This window comes from Euphorbia lathyris, chromosome 9 (genome assembly GCF_963576675.1).
Source record: "Euphorbia lathyris chromosome 9, ddEupLath1.1, whole genome shotgun sequence".
Taxonomy (NCBI): Eukaryota; Viridiplantae; Streptophyta; class Magnoliopsida; order Malpighiales; family Euphorbiaceae; genus Euphorbia; species Euphorbia lathyris.
Genome location: NC_088918.1, coordinates 76,629,047 through 76,650,176, shown reverse-complemented (window position 1 = coordinate 76,650,176; position 21,130 = coordinate 76,629,047). Strand labels below are relative to the sequence as shown.

The following is a 21,130-nucleotide window of genomic DNA, read 5'->3' as shown; positions in this document are numbered from 1 at the left end:
AGGCTTGACATTTATAAAAATAGGACAAGTCAATCTATTTTTCTGAGTATGCCAATGTTGACCTTTTTTTTTTTTTTTATAAAGATATCTGTAATCTTTTTGGTAAAGTTAAGGGAATGCTTGGAGCTGATGATGCAAAAAACGTTATTGAGTATATAGAGTTTACAAAGCAAGATGATAAAATGTTTTTTTTGATGCCAAACTCGAAGTTTTGATTGGTACCAAAAGTATGGTGATGTTGTAGTTTTTTATACCACTTACAAAGTCAATGTACATAACATGCCTTGTGGGATTTTTGTTGGTGTTAACAATCATGGAAAGACAATTTTATTCGATTGTACGCTCTTTCGCAATGAGACTACATCTACTTTTAAGTGGTTAATGAAGGTATGATTTTATTTTTATTAGTAACAAACACTAATGGAATATAACTTTTAAGAGTAATTTATATCTAGATGGCATAAAGAGTTTGTAACTACCATTAGACATGCTCTAATTGGATTAAAAAAAGGCCTAATACACAAATAACCCCCTGAACTTGTCCAAATGTTGCAACTGCCCCCCTCAACTTTCAATTGTAACAACTTACCCCTTAAACTTGTTCAATTGTAAAACATAACCCCAAATTTGGAATTTTTTTACCCCGTACTTGAAATAACAGTAAAAGCGTTTCTCCGGATTCGTATCACGCCAAATATCTGATTATCACACTCTACGAATGTTGCAGAATTTGCATTTCACGTGTTTCTTCAATTGCAGTCCATGTCAGCAATTTGAGGTTATATTTTACAATTGGACAAGTTTAAGGGGTAAATTGTTGCAATTAGACAAGTTCGAGGGACAAGTTATTACAATTGAAAGCTGGAGGAGGAGTTGCAACATTTGAACAAGTTTGGAGGGTTATTTGTGTATTAAGCCTTGACAAAAAAAGAGAGAACTAAATGTCTCACACACACCCAAAAAAAAAAAAGTCTAATTAACAATCTTAAATGAGTCCAAAAATATATTTGTCACACACACACACAAAAAGTCTAATTAACAAAAGGCATATTTCTTAAATGAGTCCAAAAGTATATTTGTCATAAATGGTATTCATCTATTTCTCTTCTCGGAATCCTTCTTAGAAAAATTCTTGGCCGAAACTTTCACATTATAAAAAAAATTGGAATTTAGTATAAGAGAAACAACAAAACAAAACTATTCCGCAATTAATAAGCTCATTCGCACTCTAAAACCAAATAAGCTTAAAATATTTCACAGTTGAACCAACTGCGAAACAAATCATAAAACTGCGAAGACAATTATCTTCGCAGTTCCTGTATTCCCTTTCATAGTGTTAGAGACTATGGAGATAATTCTCAACTCAATTATTTTCGCAATCATGAAAAACCTTTCACAATGGAAATAATTGCGGAGAAAATTCAAATTACTGATATGAATTTCCTCCGTAGTTGCTTCCACTGTGGAAGGTTTTTCATGATTGCGAAATTATATTCTTGCGGAAATACGAGAATTTCTAACACATCCAATCACGCAAATACGTCCCAAAATAAGTTTCAATGCATAAACATAATTCTAACTCTAAAAAGGTCAAATCACTCGAAAACTAAACCCTGCACCAGTAAACCCTAAATCGAATCAAAATCTTAAACTAAACCATAATCATATAAGGAAATTAAAACTTGTTTTCTTTCTAACCTGATCGCTTACTCTTGCAGCCGTAGATCGATGAATTGAGCAGACTAAGAATCCTGAAACCAGACGAACAAAAATCGCAAAAAAAATATTACCAAATTCACTCCGCAATTGTTTGCACAAGGTATGTTCTGCACGAACGATATTTTGAAAATGTCTACTTTAAAAGTATCCAGATGTTGTAATGGATCTAAATATATAAAAGGATGGTTTTAATAATTAACCCTATTTAATAAAAATAAAATATAATAGCATATAATTTATATATTAAGGAAAAATATATAAGAAGAAAATAGAAGATTTAAAAGAGTGGATAAGACAGAGAGGCAGAGAGCTGATATGGAAACAGCACTCATCCATTTTCACTCTCCTCTCTTCTCTATTCCTCTTTATTCTTCTTCTTCTTCAATCTGTTTCTTCAAATCAAGGAAATCCAAACAAAACAGCACTTCCTCTTTCTCCCTTCCTTCAAATTACAAAATCAGAACAAGAAGCAGCAGCAATGGAGCTAGATCATTCACAGAAAACGAATCAGAACGAGCAACAGAGGAAGAAGAGCCTAGTACTAGCGGCGGAGATTCAGGTATAATTCTGTCATCGTGTCTGGTCGGTGTTCTCACCGGAATCGCCGTCGTTCTCTTCAATAACGGAGTTCATGAAATCCGAGACACTTTTTGGGACGGGATTCCGTATCGTGGCGCGAGTTGGTTGCGAGAAGAGCCTCTCGATTCGATCTGGATTCGAGTCGTCTTCGTCCCTGCTTGCGGCGGTTTAATTGTTAGTATATTGAATTATGTCTCGGCTGTTTTGGATAATGATAGTAGGGGTAATCCTTTTGCCGGAGCGTTGCGGCCTTTTCTCAAGGCGGTGGCTGCGAGTTTTACACTTGGAACTGGAAATTCTCTTGGACCTGAAGGTCCGAGTGTGGAGATTGGTTCTTCTATTGCTAAGGGAATTGGATCTTTCAATCTGTTTTCGAGGAATTCACAAACTAAACTTTCGCTTTTGGCTGCTGGCTCTGCTGCTGGAATTGCTTCAGGTAATTTTCTCTCTTCCTTCTTGCAGATGTTAATACAAGAGCTGTTCTTAAAAAAAAAACTAGACATTCTTTCAAGTTTTCATATCTACCGTTTATTGTTGCTGATAGTTAGCTGATTTTCCTTTAAATTGTTGTTAATCAATCATGACCAAACATTTTTCTTTTTGGAGTGAAAAAGCTAAAAGAGCTACGAAAAAAGAAACCAAACATGCACTTTCGATTAGGTTAAGTGTTAGTAGTGTTTTTCTTTATGGAAACAATAACTATTTAGGAAAAGCTCTAAAAAGAATGACAATATGATGCTCTTTGCTTATATGAAGGATTTTATTTTTTCTTTTGCAGGGTTTAATGCTGCTGTTGCTGGCTGTTTCTTCGCCGTGGAATCAGTTTTGTGGCCGTCATCGGCTGATTCATCGGCCTCGCTTACAAACACCACTTCTATGGTTATACTAAGCGCTGTAATAGCTTCTGTTGTGTCTGAAGTTGGTCTTGGTTCTGAACCTGCCTTTAAGGTACCGGAGTATGACTTTCGATCTGCTGGTGGTAATGATTCACCCATTGATTATCCTCTTCTTTATCTTGATGACGTTTGCTTTCTCTCTGTGTATGAATGATAGGTCTAGACTCACTTTCCATATGTGAATTGGGAATTTGGGGTGAATTTCATCCGTAGATTATTGTATGGCAGCATTCTTATTTTGGTTTTACTTGAAAGTGAGAAGAACAAGTGTTATAGCTTAGCATAATATCATCAATGTTAATCCCAATTCAATTTAGAATAATTTCTTTTGATTGATGGAGAATAAAAACCTTACATGATGATATTTGAGTTTCTGTATCAGTTCACATTTGAACTAGAATGGCATCTTTTTTTTAAATTGACATAGTATTTTACAAAGATAATAGTTTCATAGACATTGAAAATTTTGCATTCTCAAGTATCATTCCCGAGTGATTTTAGCAACCAAACGGAGCATTAGATTTCTCATTGAATAATCCATGATCAGCTTATTATTTGAAAATTGATAATTTAGTTTTCTGTTCTGATCTTTTCCTAAAAGCATGCAAATGTCATTTGCAGATGTAAGCACTTTTTGTGAGAAATAAATGACTTTGCTTCTAAAGTTATTTGACTCATTTTCAGAGCTCCCATTGTATCTGTTGCTTGGAATCCTCTGCGGCTTGGTTTCGTTGGCCCTATCCAAATGCACATCGTTTTTGTTGTCAGTTGTCAACAATCTTCACAGCAATGTTGGTATACCGAGGACTGTGTTTCCTGTTATCGGTGGCTTATCAGTTGGGATCATAGCCTTGGCTTATCCAGAAATTTTATACTGGGGCTTTCAGAATGTTGACATTTTGTTGGAATCTCGGCCGTTTGTAAAAGGACTCTCCGGTGATCTACTGCTTCAGCTTGTCGGAGTGAAGATAGTCACAACCTCTTTGTGCCGCGCTTGTGGATTAGTTGGAGGTTATTATGCACCATCACTTTTCATTGGTGCAGCAACAGGAATGGCATATGGGAAGCTTATTAGTTTTGCTGTTGCTAGCTCTGAGCCACTGGTTCAACTTTCTATCTTGGAAGTAGCATCACCACAAGCATATGGCCTGGTAATTTTTGTTTCCTAATACATACACAGTTTCTCTAAGTTGGTCATAAAAATTGAATGCCCTGAACTTATTAACTCCTTAAACTTGATTACAAGTGACCTATTGGCCCCTAAACCTGCTTATAGTTTGTCCAAATCTCTCCTTGATCTGCCGCGTAGGACCAAGAGGGTTAACATGTCACTTTAAACAACTTCAAATCAAAGGGCTAATTGACTATTTTCAAAGTTGAAGGGGTCATTAGACTTTTTTGGACATGTTGGGGAGGTAGGAATGCATTAGGCCTTCTTTTTTTGGAAAAGAATTCAGCTTGAGGTCCATGATCTTTTCGATTTTTGTTGATTAAACCTCCGATCTTTCAATTTGGAACATTGAGCCATTGATCAATTATAATTGCACACATTAAGCCCTTGATGACTAGGAAAAGTCACCTTCAAATGTAGAACTCATTTAATAGATCTTTATTCATTTCATCTACAGACAGTTGCAATTCATATTTAATGGTTCCAAAGTAGTTTCTTTTTGTCTGCTTTATCTACAAACAAATTGTAGAAATTTTATTTCGAACTGTAAAAGATATAATTTCAGACTCAAATGAAATGAGTAAGCTCTTTTAGCTGAATTAGATGTTCGCAACTAACTAATTGGCAAACTATGGGTTCATATGTGCAATTATAATTAATCGAGGGCTCAATGTGTCAAGTTGAAGGATAAGGTGCTCAATCAATACAAATCGAAAACATCAGGGGCTTAAAGATGCTTTTTTCCTTGGACTAAGCCCTAAACATCCACAATAATGTGATATGATATGACCAGTCACTTAAAATTTCTGATTTCAGGTGGGAATGGCGGCAACCCTTGCCGGAGTGTGTCAAGTCCCTCTTACTTCAGTTTTGCTGCTGTTTGAATTGACACAAGATTATCGGATAGTTCTCCCACTACTCGGAGCTGTGGGGATGTCTTCATGGATTACATCTGGGCAGTCTACCAGAGGTGTCAAAGAGACCAGAAATAAAGGAAATGCTGCTCCAAATCGACAGGAAATATCTTCTTCCGCTGCACAAGGAGAATCTTCTGGCAATGAACTTGCTGAAAATGCTGCTTACAGTAGTAACCTATGTGAAGTTGAAAGTTCACTCTGTTTAGATGATGATTCTAGTACCGAAAATGATATGATCAATAAGAGGATTTTTGTTTCGGAAGCCATGAGAACACGGTATGTGACTGTTTTCTTGAGCACTTTGCTTGCCGAGGCAGTGAGTCTCATGCTTGCAGAGAAGCAATCTTGTGCAGTGATAGTTGATGACAACAATTTGTTAGTTGGTTTGCTGACTCTTGGAGACATTGAAGTTTTTAGCAAAATTGCAAAAGTAAAAGCTGAGAAATCCAAGGTTTAGAATACTTTCCTTTTACCTCCATTCAAGATTTAACTGGCTTTTGAAGGGTAAATTATATTCATAGCCCCCGAACTAGCATTTTAACCCCTAAACTTCATTTCTTGCCTTAAAAATCCTTGAACTTTACATTTTGTAACATTAAAGTCCCAATCAACTAAACCCCTTAAGAAATTAAGGAAATAATGAGGGTAAATAGGTATTTGACCTTTTTTTTAACAACAACAAAGCCTTAGTCCCGAAATGATTCGGGGTCGGCTAACATGAATCATCATATAAAACCGTGAAATCAAGTCGTGTCAGCGACACAAATTCGCTCCCTCCACTCCGTTCTATCCACTACCATATTTTCCTCAATTCCCAGTAAACTCATATCACTCTCGATCACCTTCCTCCAAGTTTGCTTAGGTCTTCCCCTACCCCTCACCACTACATCCCTTCCCCTACCTTTTTTTTAAATGTATAAAAAAATCAATAATGTAGTCAAACTTGTCCAAGCTATTATGTTGTTATCTATTTATTTCTTTAATACTTTTGGTGGATTTTTGTTGATTTAGACTTTAATAACATAGAATGTGAAGACCAAATTTTTTTTTATCGAGAAAAAAAGTTTAGAGACCATAACATTAGTAGCACCATGATTCAGGGGCTATGAATGTATTTTACCCGGTTTTCTTATGGTTGATATGGCAACATACATGTAAAGAAACTAGAAAAAAAAAGTATCTGTTTTAAAAAAAAAATATCTCTGCCAGATGGTATATATTGCTGGATTTTTTTTTCAGGAATAAGGGTCAATTTTTCCCTTAAATGGAGAAATTCAGTCTTGCCCTCAATTCTACCCTTTTTCAAGGAATTACGTTTCTAATTCCAGTGGCATTTTCTTAGAAAAAGTTAAAATCAAACTAGGTTTTGTATCATAAAGATAAAATTGAGCTAAAGTTTTTACAATGAGTGCAAAATTTGACTCATTTGTAGTTTGTGCAATAGGATAAAACTGAACTTTCCCAATAACTATAATGGTAAATTTGACCATAATCCTTTCTTTTTATTTATTTACTAATATTGTTTTACATTCCAGGAGCTTTTAGTGTCTGAAATTTGCTCATTGGATGGAGAAAAATGTCGAGTGCCATGGAGTGCTAACCCTAGTATGGACCTTTTCTCTGTGCAACTCATCATGGATAGATATGGTTTGAGTCAAGTTCCAGTTGTTTCAGAGCATGTTGAAAACCATACAATGCAACCAGTTGGGCTCTTAGATAGAGACTCTATCAATATAACTTGCAGGTTTTTTTCATACACACTCTGCTCTCTCAATTTGTGTTTCCTTTTAGATAATTGCCAGAGTATAATGCATTTCTTAAATCCGTGAGTGGGGGCTGTCAGTTTCTGACACGACAACACTTTTTACAGAGAATCCGTTTGACTTGATTATAATTTTTGTTGTATTTATATCATATATAATAAATATATAGATTATAACATGATTATAACACGAGAATCCATTTTGACACCTTTATCCATTAGTAGTCGGACGCTTTGACTTTGCTTTGTGATTAGTCTTTAGCCTTGTGTTTTTTGCCTACATAAATTATTATTATAGTAGCCGTCTAGTGGAGTAAAATGAACCGATAGTCATTGAATTTTGGGTTTGTTTCAATAAAATCACTGAACTTCATATTTGATTTCAATAAATCCATTCATTGACATGTCATAAAAGAAAGTTAACTATATGTCAACTAAGCATCGTGCCAGATATGTCTAACTTTTAGGCCTGGCATGGTAGAAATATGATAGCGACGTGTGTACCATGTTGCACATCCTAAGCTGCAATTTTTTTTTTTTTTGGATTAAAACATTATTTGGTATCTGATCTATCCAAAATATTGGTTTTTGGCTCTTGATCTATTATTTATTTGGTAACATTTGCCCTTGAACTATCCAAATTGTTATTCTTTTCCCCCTAATCTATTATTTGGTAACGTTGCCCCCCTCTTGACCTATTCAAAATAGATCAGAGGCCAAATGTTACTAAATAATAGGTCAGAGGCTAAAAGCCAACATTTTGAATAAGTTTGGAACCAAATAGTGATTTAAGGGGTTAAATGCATCATTATTGGTCATTGAAGTTACATAGTTGTCTCAAAATGGTCACTCAACTTCAACTGGTCTCAATAAAATCACTCTGGGCCACTCTAGCGATTTCAGTGATTAAAAAGTATCGGAATGATAACATAGGTGATACGTCAGCATGAGTCAACTCATATCTCTGGCCGAAACGACACATGACATCCACGTATGCGCCACCCGGCTATCACGTTGGTTATTTTTATGAAAAAAACAAAATTTAGTTTTTTTCCTTCATAAAAATAATCGACATGTGGCTGTCACGTTTCGTTTTGGTAAGAGATCTGAGTTGACTCATGCTGACGTGTCACCTGTGTCATTATTTCGATACTTTTTTAACCACTGAAATCGACGGAGTGACCTAATTGAGACAAAACTCAATTGAGTGATTTTATTGAGACAAATTGAAGTTGAGTGTCATTTTGACACAACCATGACCTATGGTGCATTTAACTCGTGTTTAAGCCAAAAAAAAAATATTAAAACATCACATCCTTGTTCGACGTGGTGCTTAGTTGGTATGTAGTCGAATAAATTTGCCCGGAATCATTTTAGTGAAATAAAAATGTGAAAGGTCAGTGATTTTATTGAATTGAATGTATGAAAATAAAGCTGATTTAAATTTGTGAAACATGCCACAAATTTAAGTGACCTTGTCTAGTGTAAGTGTCTTTTTGCCTCTCAATAGCAAAAGAAACTTACCATTTATTTGCTACTTTAAATAATACTTTGACATTTTGTAACAATATTTTCATGTTACACAGTGAAATTCTTTGTGAAAAAGTGTTTTTGATGTTTTTCCTGACCAGTGTATTATTTTATTTCATGTTTTGGAATGGATGCAGAGCTCTAGCAACCAGAGAATCCATCACATAATGCTCCATGCTAGAAATTATATGTCCAGCCTTCATTTCTGTGGTTGCTGATATGAATGATGTATCAGAAAACCGGACTACATGAACTTCGGTTCGCATCAACGGACAGAGATTCAGACATCTTCAAGTAGGTGAACATTTTGAACTGCTGCTCAATCTTAGTCACAGGCAAGAAAAACTTCAGCAAATTCACTACTAATTGTAGCCATGTTCTGCCTCAAGCAGCAGCAGAGCTATTGCACATAGGGAAAAGGAAGTACAAAGGATCGAAATTTGGCATTTCGAGGCACGTATCGAAAGGCGTAATTTCCATATACATGCCTGGAAATGCGCAATTTCTGTCAATTAGGCTTTAAGGATTCGACGTGTAGTAATTTTTACCTAGTCAGTGACTGACCAAGTGAATTTGGTCGATCACCATTAAATTTAAGCTTATTAAAATCTTGTGGTGGAGATTAAAATCATCGCAAGACTTAAATTTACACCTCCTAGATCTAATGGTGATTGACCAAATTCACTTGGTCAGTCACCGACCAAGTGAAAACCGCTAGTAGAAGTAAATATCTAGAAGTAATTGTTATTGGGATGGCAGGAATTAGGGTATAGATTTGAAATTTTGTAAAAGATGTATAGATTTGAAATTTTGTAAGAGATGTAATTTTTATATCCGCCTCAATGTTTTCATATTCATTATTGTAATGGTCCTTCTGATTCGCATAATATATTATTTTTAATAAATTGAAATTTTTTCGGTGCGAAACAGATAGGTTTTTTACTACAAAAATTACAGTTTACGAATTTTTTTTTTCATTTGCTTGTAAGATCGTCAATTTTGTATTATTCCAATGATTGGGTCTTGGATTTATTACTTCATTAATAACATAATTCGTTCTTAAAATGGATTAATTTGTGATTACAACACATTGAATTTATTTTCTACCTGTTTGATATTATTTCCAAGTTGAAGAAACACGATCATATGTCATGTTTTGATAATTAATGTAATCCAATAATTGCCTTGGACTTGTTATGTTATTCGCTGTCCAAATGAATTTGTTGACTCTGTGTCCCCGAAAGCCTGCAACTTAACCTTCGTTAAAATTATCTTTTGACATGATTGTCACGTTACTCAATCCTCAAATAAGATTTTTTCTATCTAAATTAATGGCTATTGAAATAAATTAGTCAAAATGACAAGTTAAATAATTTTTGTAATTTTATTAAAATAAAATAAATTTCAATAATTTTATAAAATTTGTCTTAAATTCTAGTGACCTCAACATAATTTATCCCAATAAATAAGATAAAATATCAACAAAACAGTTTAATTTAACTGTTAATACTAAGTTAGTTTTCTCATAAATAACTATTAAAATCCTAGCCCAATATAATAATGTGTGAAGTAAAAAAAAAAGGACAATTTACAGAAATTTAGATTTAAAAAATTATTTACAACTATATCAAATACTAATTTAAATAATGTCAAACGAAGGAAACTATTGTTTTTCATATCATGTTTTATGAATTAGAAGCCTAAATTTGATAAATATTTTTTAGGGTTTAGAATTATGAAATGAGGTCTAATAAATTAGGACATAAAAAATCATACTTTTTTGGCATAATGTTCTCCCAGTCTCCTTAACTTGTCCAAATTGATCATTTTATCCCCAACTCGTAGAATGTCCTATTTATCTCCTTAACTCCATAAAAGTATTTCTCACCCCTTAACTTGTCCAAATTGATCATTCTACCCCCTTCAACTCATCGAATGTCCTATTTACACCCTTAACTCTATAAAAGTGGTACTTCACCCCTTATGATACTGGGAGATGTTTCTTTGGCTGCCCAAATTATGAGGTAGTAATTATGTGGTTAATCTCTAATTGATAGTTAATCTAATGAAAAGAGAAAGTGTAAAAGTCTCAATAATATGGTCATTTTTATCTTTTCAAATATAACTGCTTTTATTTCCTTACACCGGTCAATTCTAACCTCCGATGATGAAAATAGAGGGTGAGGAATACCACTTTTATAGAGTTAAAGTAAATAGGAAATTCAATGAGTTGTGAGTAAAATGAGCAAGTTAAGAGAATGAGAAATACCACTTTTTTAGAGTTAACGAGGTAAATATGACATTCAATAAGTTGGGAGGATAAAACGGCTAATTTGGACAAGTTAAGAGGATTGGGCAAGCATTAAGCTTTTTTTTTTTTATGTGATATATAGAAAATAATGATATTGAGAATTAAATTTTGAAATATGATTTAATTGTAATTTTATAATAGATATGATTTTCATCTAAATAGTCACACAAACAAAAAAAACACAAAAAGCTACAAAATAAGAGAACTAATTGATATTCTTTTTCTCCTGACAAAATATTTGTATAAATTAAAAGATCAATATAACCTAATACAAGCTCCTGTTAGATTAATAAACAAACTACTTAAAAAAGTCTTCCATTAAATATTACAAAGAATCCATATTTCAAAACAAAAATTTCTTGTTAAATAACTCACAATGACTACATACACAAATTAGCAGTCGCGTTCACACGGTTTACGAATTCCTTCTCCTCCTCATTGTGCTCGTGATTCAGCGAATGGTTGCGTAAACTTCTCCTTGTGATTCAGCAACTGGTTGCGTAAGCTTCGACTCGTGATTTGGGTGTATTTCGAGTCATGATTTGGCAAACGGTTGGTCGGGTGGCTTGTTTGTGTTGTCTTGTTCAACTTTCACACTTGGTTCATCAATTTGCATAGGACCAATTTCTGAAGCCTACAAGCAATAAATATAAATTCAGAAGAATTTGATATATATATTGGGTAATTAATTTATTAGTTCTTATATTATGACAAAACATACTATTTAGTCCCTGTATTTTTAAAAACACATGGTAAGGTCCCTAACCTTTTTCTCAGTGAACTGTTTAATCATTCCGTCTGTTTGTTAGATTTTTTACCATTTATGACTTCGGAAATGACTAAATTACCCTTTACTATTTACCTTCAAACTTCAGAAGAGGAAATCCAATTTAGAAGAAGAAGCTATTTGTATGAGAATAACAAAAAAGAATAGATCCAATACTTACGAATTTGAATGATTAAGAAGAAAATCAAGAAGAAGAACACTCAAAGTTGATTTCAGATGCATTAGAGTTTAAAGGAAAGGAAAATAAAGGAAAAGGAGAACGCAAATCCAAATTGACTAACAGAATCTTCATGAGAGTCTAACGGCAGGGACTAAACAGTTCACCGAGAAAAACGTTAGGGACTTTACCGTGTGTTTTTGAAAATACAGGGACTAAACAGTGTGTTTTGTCAAAATATAGGGACTAATAAATTAATTACCATATATATTCCACGTGATTATTTATGATATAAATGATAATCGTGTCAAACAGGTTGTTTCTATAAATCATTTTGTCATGTAAAAAATGGACACCCTAAGTACTTCCCTACTGTTGGTATGTGTGCAGAAAACCTTACCTTTGCATTGGCAGAATCATCTACTGTAGTCTCAAAGCCTCTAGCATGCTCAGCAGTTCCTTTCTGGCTTTCCTGTACGGGTGTCAAAACGAGTTATCATATGTCATAACTGTGTTATTCGATCTAAGTATTCCACAAAATGGATAATCATATATGATAAATACAACAAAAATGATAATCATGTCAAACGGGTTATCTCACGTGGGTTGTCTCTGTAAATTCTGTTGAGTATTAGAAACTAACAGCCCTACTTTCATGAAGTCAATAAAACTACGCTTAAAGTGACCTATCCAAAATGTTGGTATTTGCGCCCTGACCTAATTGCTTGGCAACATTCGTTCCCGCATCTATCCACAACGTTGGTTTTTTCCCCTTGACGTATTTGGTAAAAATTTCCCCCTCACCTGAAATCTCAACCAATGTGTATGGTAAATTAACTTTTTATGGATCGGTTTCTGTTAAACAGTTAAGGTTTTAATAGAATTGTTAACTTACCATCTACATTCGTTGAGATTTCCCCAATTTTGCTAGATCATGGGCAAATAAAAAAGGGCGGCCCGATGCACTACGAGTCCCCGCTTAAGCGAGGGTCCGGGGAGGGGTCCCACCACAAGGGTGTACTGGGGGCAAACCTTCCCCTGCCAATTTTTTGACAAGAGGCCGCTCCTAAGACTCGAACCCGTGACCTCTCAGACACACGACAACAACGTTTACCATTGCGCCAAGGCTCGCCCTCTAGGTCATGGGCAAATGTTACCAAATAATAGGCCAAGGGGCGAAGACTAATATATTTGATAGTGCGGGGGCAAATTTACCAAATGAATAGGTCAGGAGCAACGACTAATATTTTAGATAGGTTAGGGGCTAATATTGCTTTGAGCCGACATACATTAATCTATTTTTACACATTAAGTCCTTAACTTTCAATTTGACATATTGAGTCATCAATCAATTATCATTACATATTGAGCCTTTAGCTAAGGGGACGAATATCAAACTCAGTTAAAAGCGTGGCGCACATTTCATCTGCATATTGCATTTCTGACAAGTCGTTCTACATGTAGCCACATCAGATGTATAATTTTCTCATTTCTAATTGTAGTAAAATGTTATGTCAAATGTGGTCGTGCATTTCTACCTGAGTTCGATGTTCACAACTAAATGTCGATACTCAATTTGTGCGATTATAATTGATCAATAACTCAATGTGTCAAATTGAAAGATTAGGAAGACCAAATGTGTAAAAAAAATTGAAAAAATAAGAACCCAAAGATGGTTTTATTTCCTTCATTTTGCAACAAACCATCATAACAATAGAACAACCATGTCACAGAATTAAGCTCCAATGACTAAATGAAAATTATTCCAGGAAGCACCGACATGGGTACTTGTACGGTGCGGAAAACGGCATTTTTAAAAAATGTGAGACACGGGGTACAGCAGGTACACCCCAAATTTATATATATATCATAATAACATTGATAACAAGTCATTAATTTATCAAAAAGAAACATTCAATACTTCAAACTAACTGCAAAAAAAAGAGACAGTTGCTATATTTTTTTCTTTAGATTTTGATTTCTTCTTTTTTTATTAGGGTTTATTTTATTTTTTATAGGCCTAACCCCTTCCCAGCCCCTTAAACTTGTAACTTTTTTTCATTTAGCCACCTAAAATTAGAGTGTTCCCATTTAGCCACTTAAACTCAACAAATGAGACACCTTTAGCCCTTACAAGCCTACATGGCACTTACGTGTCACTTGTTGCCTTCCCATCCCCTTAAACTTGTAACTTCTTTTCATTTAGCCACTATAACGGTAAAATTTCACCACTTAAAGTATCATGAAAACCCTCAAATCCGAGAAGATTGTTTTATGGATGTCCAAATTATGGGGTTAGTTGTTTATAACTTAATTGGTTATAATAAATTAATAATTGCATTTGACGAATTGCTAATTTTTTAAATTTTGATTTGAAAAAGAGGCTAAAAGAGTTACAATATTTGAGTTTAAGTGCCTAAATGGGAAGAACTAAAGTTAAAGTGGCTAAATGAAAAAAAGTTACAAGTTTAAGGGGCTGGGAAGGCGTTAGGCTTTGAGTTTAAGTGGCTAAATGGGAAGACCTAAAGTTAAAGTGGCTAAATGAAAAAAAGGTACAAGTTTAAGGGGCTGGGAAGGGGTTAGGCCTTTTTTATACATAAACCCCTCTTTTTTGTAAAATTATTAAAAGAACTCTATATTCTACTTAATTAACTCAGAAGCCGTCCTAGAAGTGTTTCAGAAGTGTCCTCATATTAAAAAAAGAAAAAAAGAGGGGGCACTTATTTTGGAGTGTCGGGTGCGTGCCCCACTCATAAGTAACTTCCTAGAAGTGTTGGTGTTTCCTAGAAATTATTTAAATCATGTTTTGTTCAGCTGTTGTTGCGGTTTGTTGTTTGTTATCGCTAATAGTTGGTAGATATTAACTGTTTTTCCTTCCAAACTAGCTATTAGCAATTGTATTACAATTCTAACCGAACACTCTACATCTATTGTTTGTTTGGAGTAAAACAACAAAAACAAACTACAAAAAGGAGAACCAAATGGACACTTATGTGTTCTAGAAACTAATGTTTGAAAAAAATGGAGCAAGCATGGTTTCTTTGTTTAGATTGAAAAAAAAAAAAGGAAATCACATTCAAAAAGTTTTCATTATATGTTTCTAAAGCAAAAGATCAGCAAACAGAACATACCAGATCTTTCGGGTCAGCTTCGACTGCTTCTCTTTTCACTCTACCTGGCATAAGCTTGCTGCATAAACCATAACGTTAGAGAACATAATACACCAAATACCAGAATTTGTTTTGTATTTTCAATCTAATTCATTTTTAAAGAAGCGAGACTCGGAGAGACAAATCAAATCATATACCGATCAAAATCGACATCCATGTCCGAATCTGGACCCCATCTCTCATCTGGATCATCCTGATCTTCGTCTCCCTGCTTGTTTCAGTCAAATACAAGAAAATTCAGTCAGGACTAAGCTAAGAGCAGGTTGAACCTGACTACATTAGTAGCAAGATATCTAAGTCGTGTTGGAATTTGAGAGTCCAAAGAAAACTTAAGTACGTTTAACATTATGAAAGATTATGAGTACTGAAAGATTAATTTTATTGGCACCGTTGTACTAAAGAATAAGACTGTAATGAAGCATTATCACTGTTTAACACGTCACCTCATGTGTGTTTTAACACGGTATAATTTTTTGCTAACGACATACCTTCCCAACCCCTAAAGTAACCTTACCACATCAACTCCCAAACTAATTTTATCCTAACCCCTAAAGTAAAACAGTCAAACTCAGTTAGTTTAACCTAGTTGCACGGAAACGGAAAATGAAACGGATACCGGGAAACGTTATTTCTTAGAAAAATTAGCTAGGAAACGGAAAAGAAACGGAAACGGTAATGAAGAAGAGTTTTCATGCAACATAGGTTTAACTGTTTTACTTATGCTGACAACTCTACAAGTGTTAAACAGAGTTTGAATTACACATAATTGAGCCGTCCAAGAGGGGCTTAATGTATTAAAAATGATTGATCAAGGGCTTATAAAAAAAAAAAGGGCGGCCCGGTCGCATTACGCGTCCCCGCTGAGCGAGGGTCCGGGGAGGGGTCCCACCACAAGGGTGTATTGGGGGCAAGCCTTCCCTTGCCAATTTAATTGGCAAGAGGCCGCTCCTAAGACTCGAACCCGTGACCTCTGGTCACACGACAACAACGTTTTACCGTTCAGCACATAAACATAGATACTATCACAGCTTCATGGAAACCGAAATAGAGATCATGCTAACATAGCTTCATGAACTTATTTAAATGCAGAATGGCTATATCTTATTTAAGTCAACATAATATGATATATTTATTCAATTCCAATACTATATCATGAGCAAATGTAAGCGAATATCCTAATTGAGTGAGCACGGTATTTGTATGCACCAAGATTTGAACAGCAGGACAGGTGAATATCGAGTCATTTCAGAAGTACAAAGATAGAAAAAAGTGAGCAAGCAAATGTTCATACCTCTGGGATCTCTGTGTTGGGAGGCCTTTCCTGAAACTGAACACTAGGTGCATGCTCAAGTCTCGACAGATTTTCGAGAAGTTTAACCCGAATATCATCGAGTAGTTGACGCGAATTCTTATTTTCCATGTTACTAGGAGCGACATGGAGGGTATAGTCTGGACCGAAGTACTCATAATACTCGTGCTGAGGCATCTTGTCATCAACGTCAATACCAAGTGCAACTCCTGTCTGCCTTACGTAAAACATTCAACGAAAACGGCAATCAGCTAAGAAGAAAATATTACACACAAATAATACTACATATTTGAAAAGGTTCTCTTCCATTTAGAATATGCTAATCAATAAAATTGTTTCCGAAAAAGTAACATTTACCTCATAGCACCAGCAGCGAGCAACGTTCCGAATTGTATAACCGCCACCTCCGAGTAGCAATAATGGCACATTGAAAGATCTCATATATTTCACACACTCTGCGTGGCCCTTTATTGAAAGATTGAAGCATCCTAATCTATCCCCAGATAATGAGTCAGCACCACACTGAAGAACCACGGCACCAGGCTTAAAAATTTCCATTACTTTTCCGATTATAGGTTTGAAAAGAGAATGGTAGCTTTCGTCGTCGATTCCATCATCCAACGGAACATTAAGGGAGTAGTATTTCCCTTTCGAATATCCAATATCACGTATATCCCCTGTTCCGGGGAAATAATCGCCGAATTTATGAAATGAAACTGTCATGACCCTATCAGTCGTGTAGAACGCCTCCTCTACACCATCACCATGATGAATATCGATATCCACATAGAGAACACGCTATAAAAATATAAATGAAGATGTCAAAAAAGCGAAGAATTAAGTTGGTAACCAAAAATTGAGGAATCAAAAGTACAAACAAACATTGATGTTCATGATCAACAGGTTGCCAAACACAATAACCAAACAATTGTGTGAAAGGATAAGTTATGTGCATTTATTTATGTTGCTCAAAAACTTTGATTTTAAAGGGTTTCACTTTTCCAAAACCGAAACTCTCGGAAGCTTGTACGAAACAATTTGGGTCACGTTTTCGTAATTTAAGAAAATTAAAAACTCGCCTCTTAGAATTTCAAAACTCGGATGTAATGTGTATCCAATAGTAGATCAATGTTAAGGACATGTTCAATAAATTCCTAATATTTTCTAGATCATCTTCTACACGATTTCACAACGAGAAAATCTCTTTTTTCCCCTCAATTATACGTAATTCTTTTAATATATATAATATTTGCGCTTGCCCCCTAACCTATTATTTTGTGACATTGACCCCTTACCTATAAAAAATGTGTGTTTGTTTGCCACATGATTTATTATTTTGTGACATTGACCCCTAATATATAAATCAATCACATGTGGTCCAATTTAGACGAAATTAGTGCATATATAAGGAGACCCATTAAATGTTAACACGTGAAGATAGTTAATCGCAACACATCTATTATAATATTTCGCAAAATCGATTAGTTGCCTCAATTTCATATAATTATATTTCACACCGAAAAAACCACTTGTTTCTCCACTTTTACAACCTTAGAGAACATTAGTTATTTTCCACCCGATTAGGAAATACCTTATGTGCAATTTAACGGGTCTCCTTTCATATATGAAAATTTCTACCTAAATTAGACTAAACGTGATTGATTGCTATATGTAAGGTAACAAACGTGATTGATTGCTACGCGTCAGAAGTCAATGTCACAAAATAACAGGTAAGGGGGAAAACACAAACGTTTTTATAGATTAGGAGTCAAATAATACTTTAAAGCCTATTTTTATCATTTACACATCTCCCCCTATTTCCATTTCCTATACTTCTAACAAAAATCATCTTTCGGTGTCCGTTTTCCTTTCCATATAACACACGCATTTATAAAACAATTAAAAGAAGGAAACATAAAAGACCTATTTTTATTCTTTACACATTTCCCCCCATTTCCTACACTTTTAACAAAAACCGTTTTTCGGTGTCCCTTTCCATGTAACACAAGCATTTATAATCAAAATACGATGAAACAACTAAGAGAAGGAAAACAATTGAAAATTGGACAATACCTCACATTTCCCCCCATTTCCTACACTTTTAACAAAAATCGTTTTTCGGTTTCCGTTTCCATGTATGTAACACAAGCATTTATAATCAAAATATGATGAAACAACTAAAAGAAGGAACACAAATGAAAATTAGACAATACCTCATGCTGTTTAAGAAGCTCCAAGATAGCAAGAACAATGTCATTAACATAACAGAAACCCGAAGCTTCACATTTCTTAGCATGATGAAGTCCACCAGCCCAATTAACAGCAATATCACAAAGACCATGGTTTAATTTAACAGCACCACCAACAGAACCACCTGCATAAGTCTGGCAAAATGAATATAATCCATCAAAAACCGGGCAATCTTCCCCTACATTGAACCTTTTAAGTTGCCTCAGCTGATCCTGCTGAGTTTCGGGGGTAATACTACGAAGAAAAGCCACATAATCATCGGCATGAAACCGGCAAAGATCTCTATCTCTAGCAGGAAATGGCTTAAGAACTTGCATATGTTGAAGTAAACCATAATGAGCAAGAAGAGCATGAGTCATTCTGATTCTATGAGGTTTCATTGGATGTCCTTGTCCATAGTAATAATTCCCAACTTCTGGATCATAGAAGTAGCATACTTTTCTCTTTACCCCATCTGGACCTGAAGGCAGAGAATTCTGCCCTAACTCCATTGTTATCCTCTCTTCAAAGCTTTAATCACTTCTCTACCAACACTATTTTCCTGCAAACCCTAACTAGTCAGATTTTTTCATACTTTCTAAACAAAAACACTGAAGAAATCAGTCTAAACAAGCATTTAATACACATAAATCACAAAAATAAGGAAGGGGAAAGATCTAATCGCATTAAACAAAGAGATTTTGACGATTTAATTTCGTTTCCTTACGCTATTATTCACAGATGTAATGAAGAAAAATACTCAATCGAATATGAAATAGCTTGAAACGTTGAGATAAATGGAGGAAGAAATAATCAAAACCCATACCTAAAAGTACAAACTCGATTTGCCGCTTGAATGAATCAGAGCTGGGACTGTGTTTCTTTTTCTTGATTCTCTTTCTCAACTCGGCTTTATGAATTTATATCAAACTGAAAAATAAGTGTTCAATGAGATGATATTTAACGCATTTTTACTCCTTTAACTTTAGCTTGTTACGAAGCTTAGTCCATAAAAGTAGTGTTTAGCTCCCTAAACTTTATAAATATTTCGTCAGTTTCGTAAACTTGCTTATTCCGTAACAATTAAATACAAAAATTTATTAAACTAAAATTCTAAAAATATCTTCATCTATTCAAGAGATAATTTTTTCTCGTCTCCTACCTTTGTAAGAGTTAGTGTTACAAGTTTGAGAAATCGAATGGATGAGAACCGAGAGTTAGTATTGTAGTTTTTGTATTTAATTGTTACGAAATAAACAAGTTTAGAAAGTTTGTGAAATATTTGTAAAGTGCGGGGAGTTAATCCAGTTTTATGGATAAGTTTAAAGAGCTTGACAAGTTTAAGGAGCTGGTGACACACTGAAAAAGTTCAAACAACCAATTTACTTTTATAGACTAAGGAAGCTGCTGATGTATTAAGCCTTTTAAACTATTTAAATTTGGAAATTACTAATTAGGCAAAAATGTATATAGTTTTTTTTTTTTAGCTCGATACATCGTGAGTCCTAAACTCGTCCCAAAACGTCAATTGATATTTGAATTTTAAATATGTTGTATTGCTATATTGGTAATAGTTAACCTCCTAAAAGTTTTCATCCGGATTGTTACGGCTTACGGTTAATACATACCAAATCAGTGTGATCTATCTAGAAGACACTCTCAATCTTTTCCCTCCATATGTCTTAGACTCCTCCTAGGACACAGAAATTGATACTTACCAAGAATACCCTTAGAACCTTATAAATAGAAAATAATACATTGTAGTCAACGTATCTCATCTCTTAGCCTTTGTTTGGGAGTTTGGAGGTTAATGGAGGTGGGAGTTAAAGGAGGTAATGGAAAGGGAAGTGATGGAAACGAAAGTTAAAAATTAACCTTGTTTGGGAGTTTATAGGATGTAAATGAGGTTAAATGTTTAACCTTGTTTGAGAGTTTAAATATGGAGGAGAATGAAGGTTAAATTTACTCTGTAAAGATAAGAAATTTTAAAAAAGTTTACGTTACTCCCATTAACCCCCAATTTGGAGGTTAGAGGAAGTAAACATTTAACCCCGTTAACCTCTATTTACTCTCAAAAAATAACTCCCAAATAAGATTAACTTAATACGTAACCTTCCATTACTTCCATTTACTCTCATTAACCTCCTACCAAACAAAGGTTTACTAAACGTGTCCACGAGTCTATGTACTCATTTGACCTATCCAGACCCATCATAAATGAATCGGGCTTGGACATGTTAAAATAGTACTAAACCCAACCCACATATTTATGGGCTGAATTTGAAATTTGTTTAAATATTATGGGCTAACTCACCCAGCTTGACCATATATATATATATATAATATTTAGAATTAGAAGAAAAAATATATAAGTAATCAATATGAGTATTTAATTTCTTCTCTAGAAAGATTTGGACTATTGTGGATAGCTTTAAAGAATACATTTTAGTTGGGTCTATCGAGAGAAAGGAGGTCCATCTCTTTGGTTGGAGTAGGCCTAGTGAAGGTTTGATGAAATTAAACACGGACGGCTCTTGCCTGAAAGATGGTAAAATTTCTGCTAGAGGGGTGTTGAGAAATGCAGGAGGTGGCT

At 34.6% G+C, this 21,130-nt stretch overlaps 2 protein-coding genes across 2 annotated transcripts; one reads left to right on the top strand and one right to left on the bottom strand.

Annotated features, from left to right (window-relative positions):
* The first annotated feature begins 2,014 nt into the window (after nucleotides 1–2,014).
* On the top strand, nucleotides 2,015–9,501 carry LOC136205709 (chloride channel protein CLC-e). The gene is made up of 6 exons (XM_065996431.1): nucleotides 2,015–2,734; nucleotides 3,077–3,277; nucleotides 3,879–4,345; nucleotides 5,182–5,733; nucleotides 6,818–7,026; nucleotides 8,712–9,501. Exons 1-6 carry the CDS (start codon nucleotides 2,035–2,037, stop codon nucleotides 8,740–8,742), a joined length of 2,160 nt encoding a protein of 719 aa, XP_065852503.1. The 5' UTR covers nucleotides 2,015–2,034; the 3' UTR covers nucleotides 8,743–9,501.
* A 1,574-nt stretch (nucleotides 9,502–11,075) lies between these two features.
* Nucleotides 11,076–19,479, bottom strand: LOC136205710 (histone deacetylase 19). The gene is made up of 8 exons (XM_065996432.1): nucleotides 19,364–19,479; nucleotides 18,522–19,099; nucleotides 16,666–17,106; nucleotides 16,291–16,521; nucleotides 15,137–15,207; nucleotides 14,961–15,018; nucleotides 12,230–12,301; nucleotides 11,076–11,519 (listed from the first exon to the last, which is right to left on the bottom strand). Exons 2-8 carry the CDS (start codon nucleotides 19,047–19,049, stop codon nucleotides 11,421–11,423), a joined length of 1,500 nt encoding a protein of 499 aa, XP_065852504.1. The 5' UTR covers nucleotides 19,050–19,099; nucleotides 19,364–19,479; the 3' UTR covers nucleotides 11,076–11,420.
* Nucleotides 19,480–21,130: the final 1,651 nt, after the last annotated feature.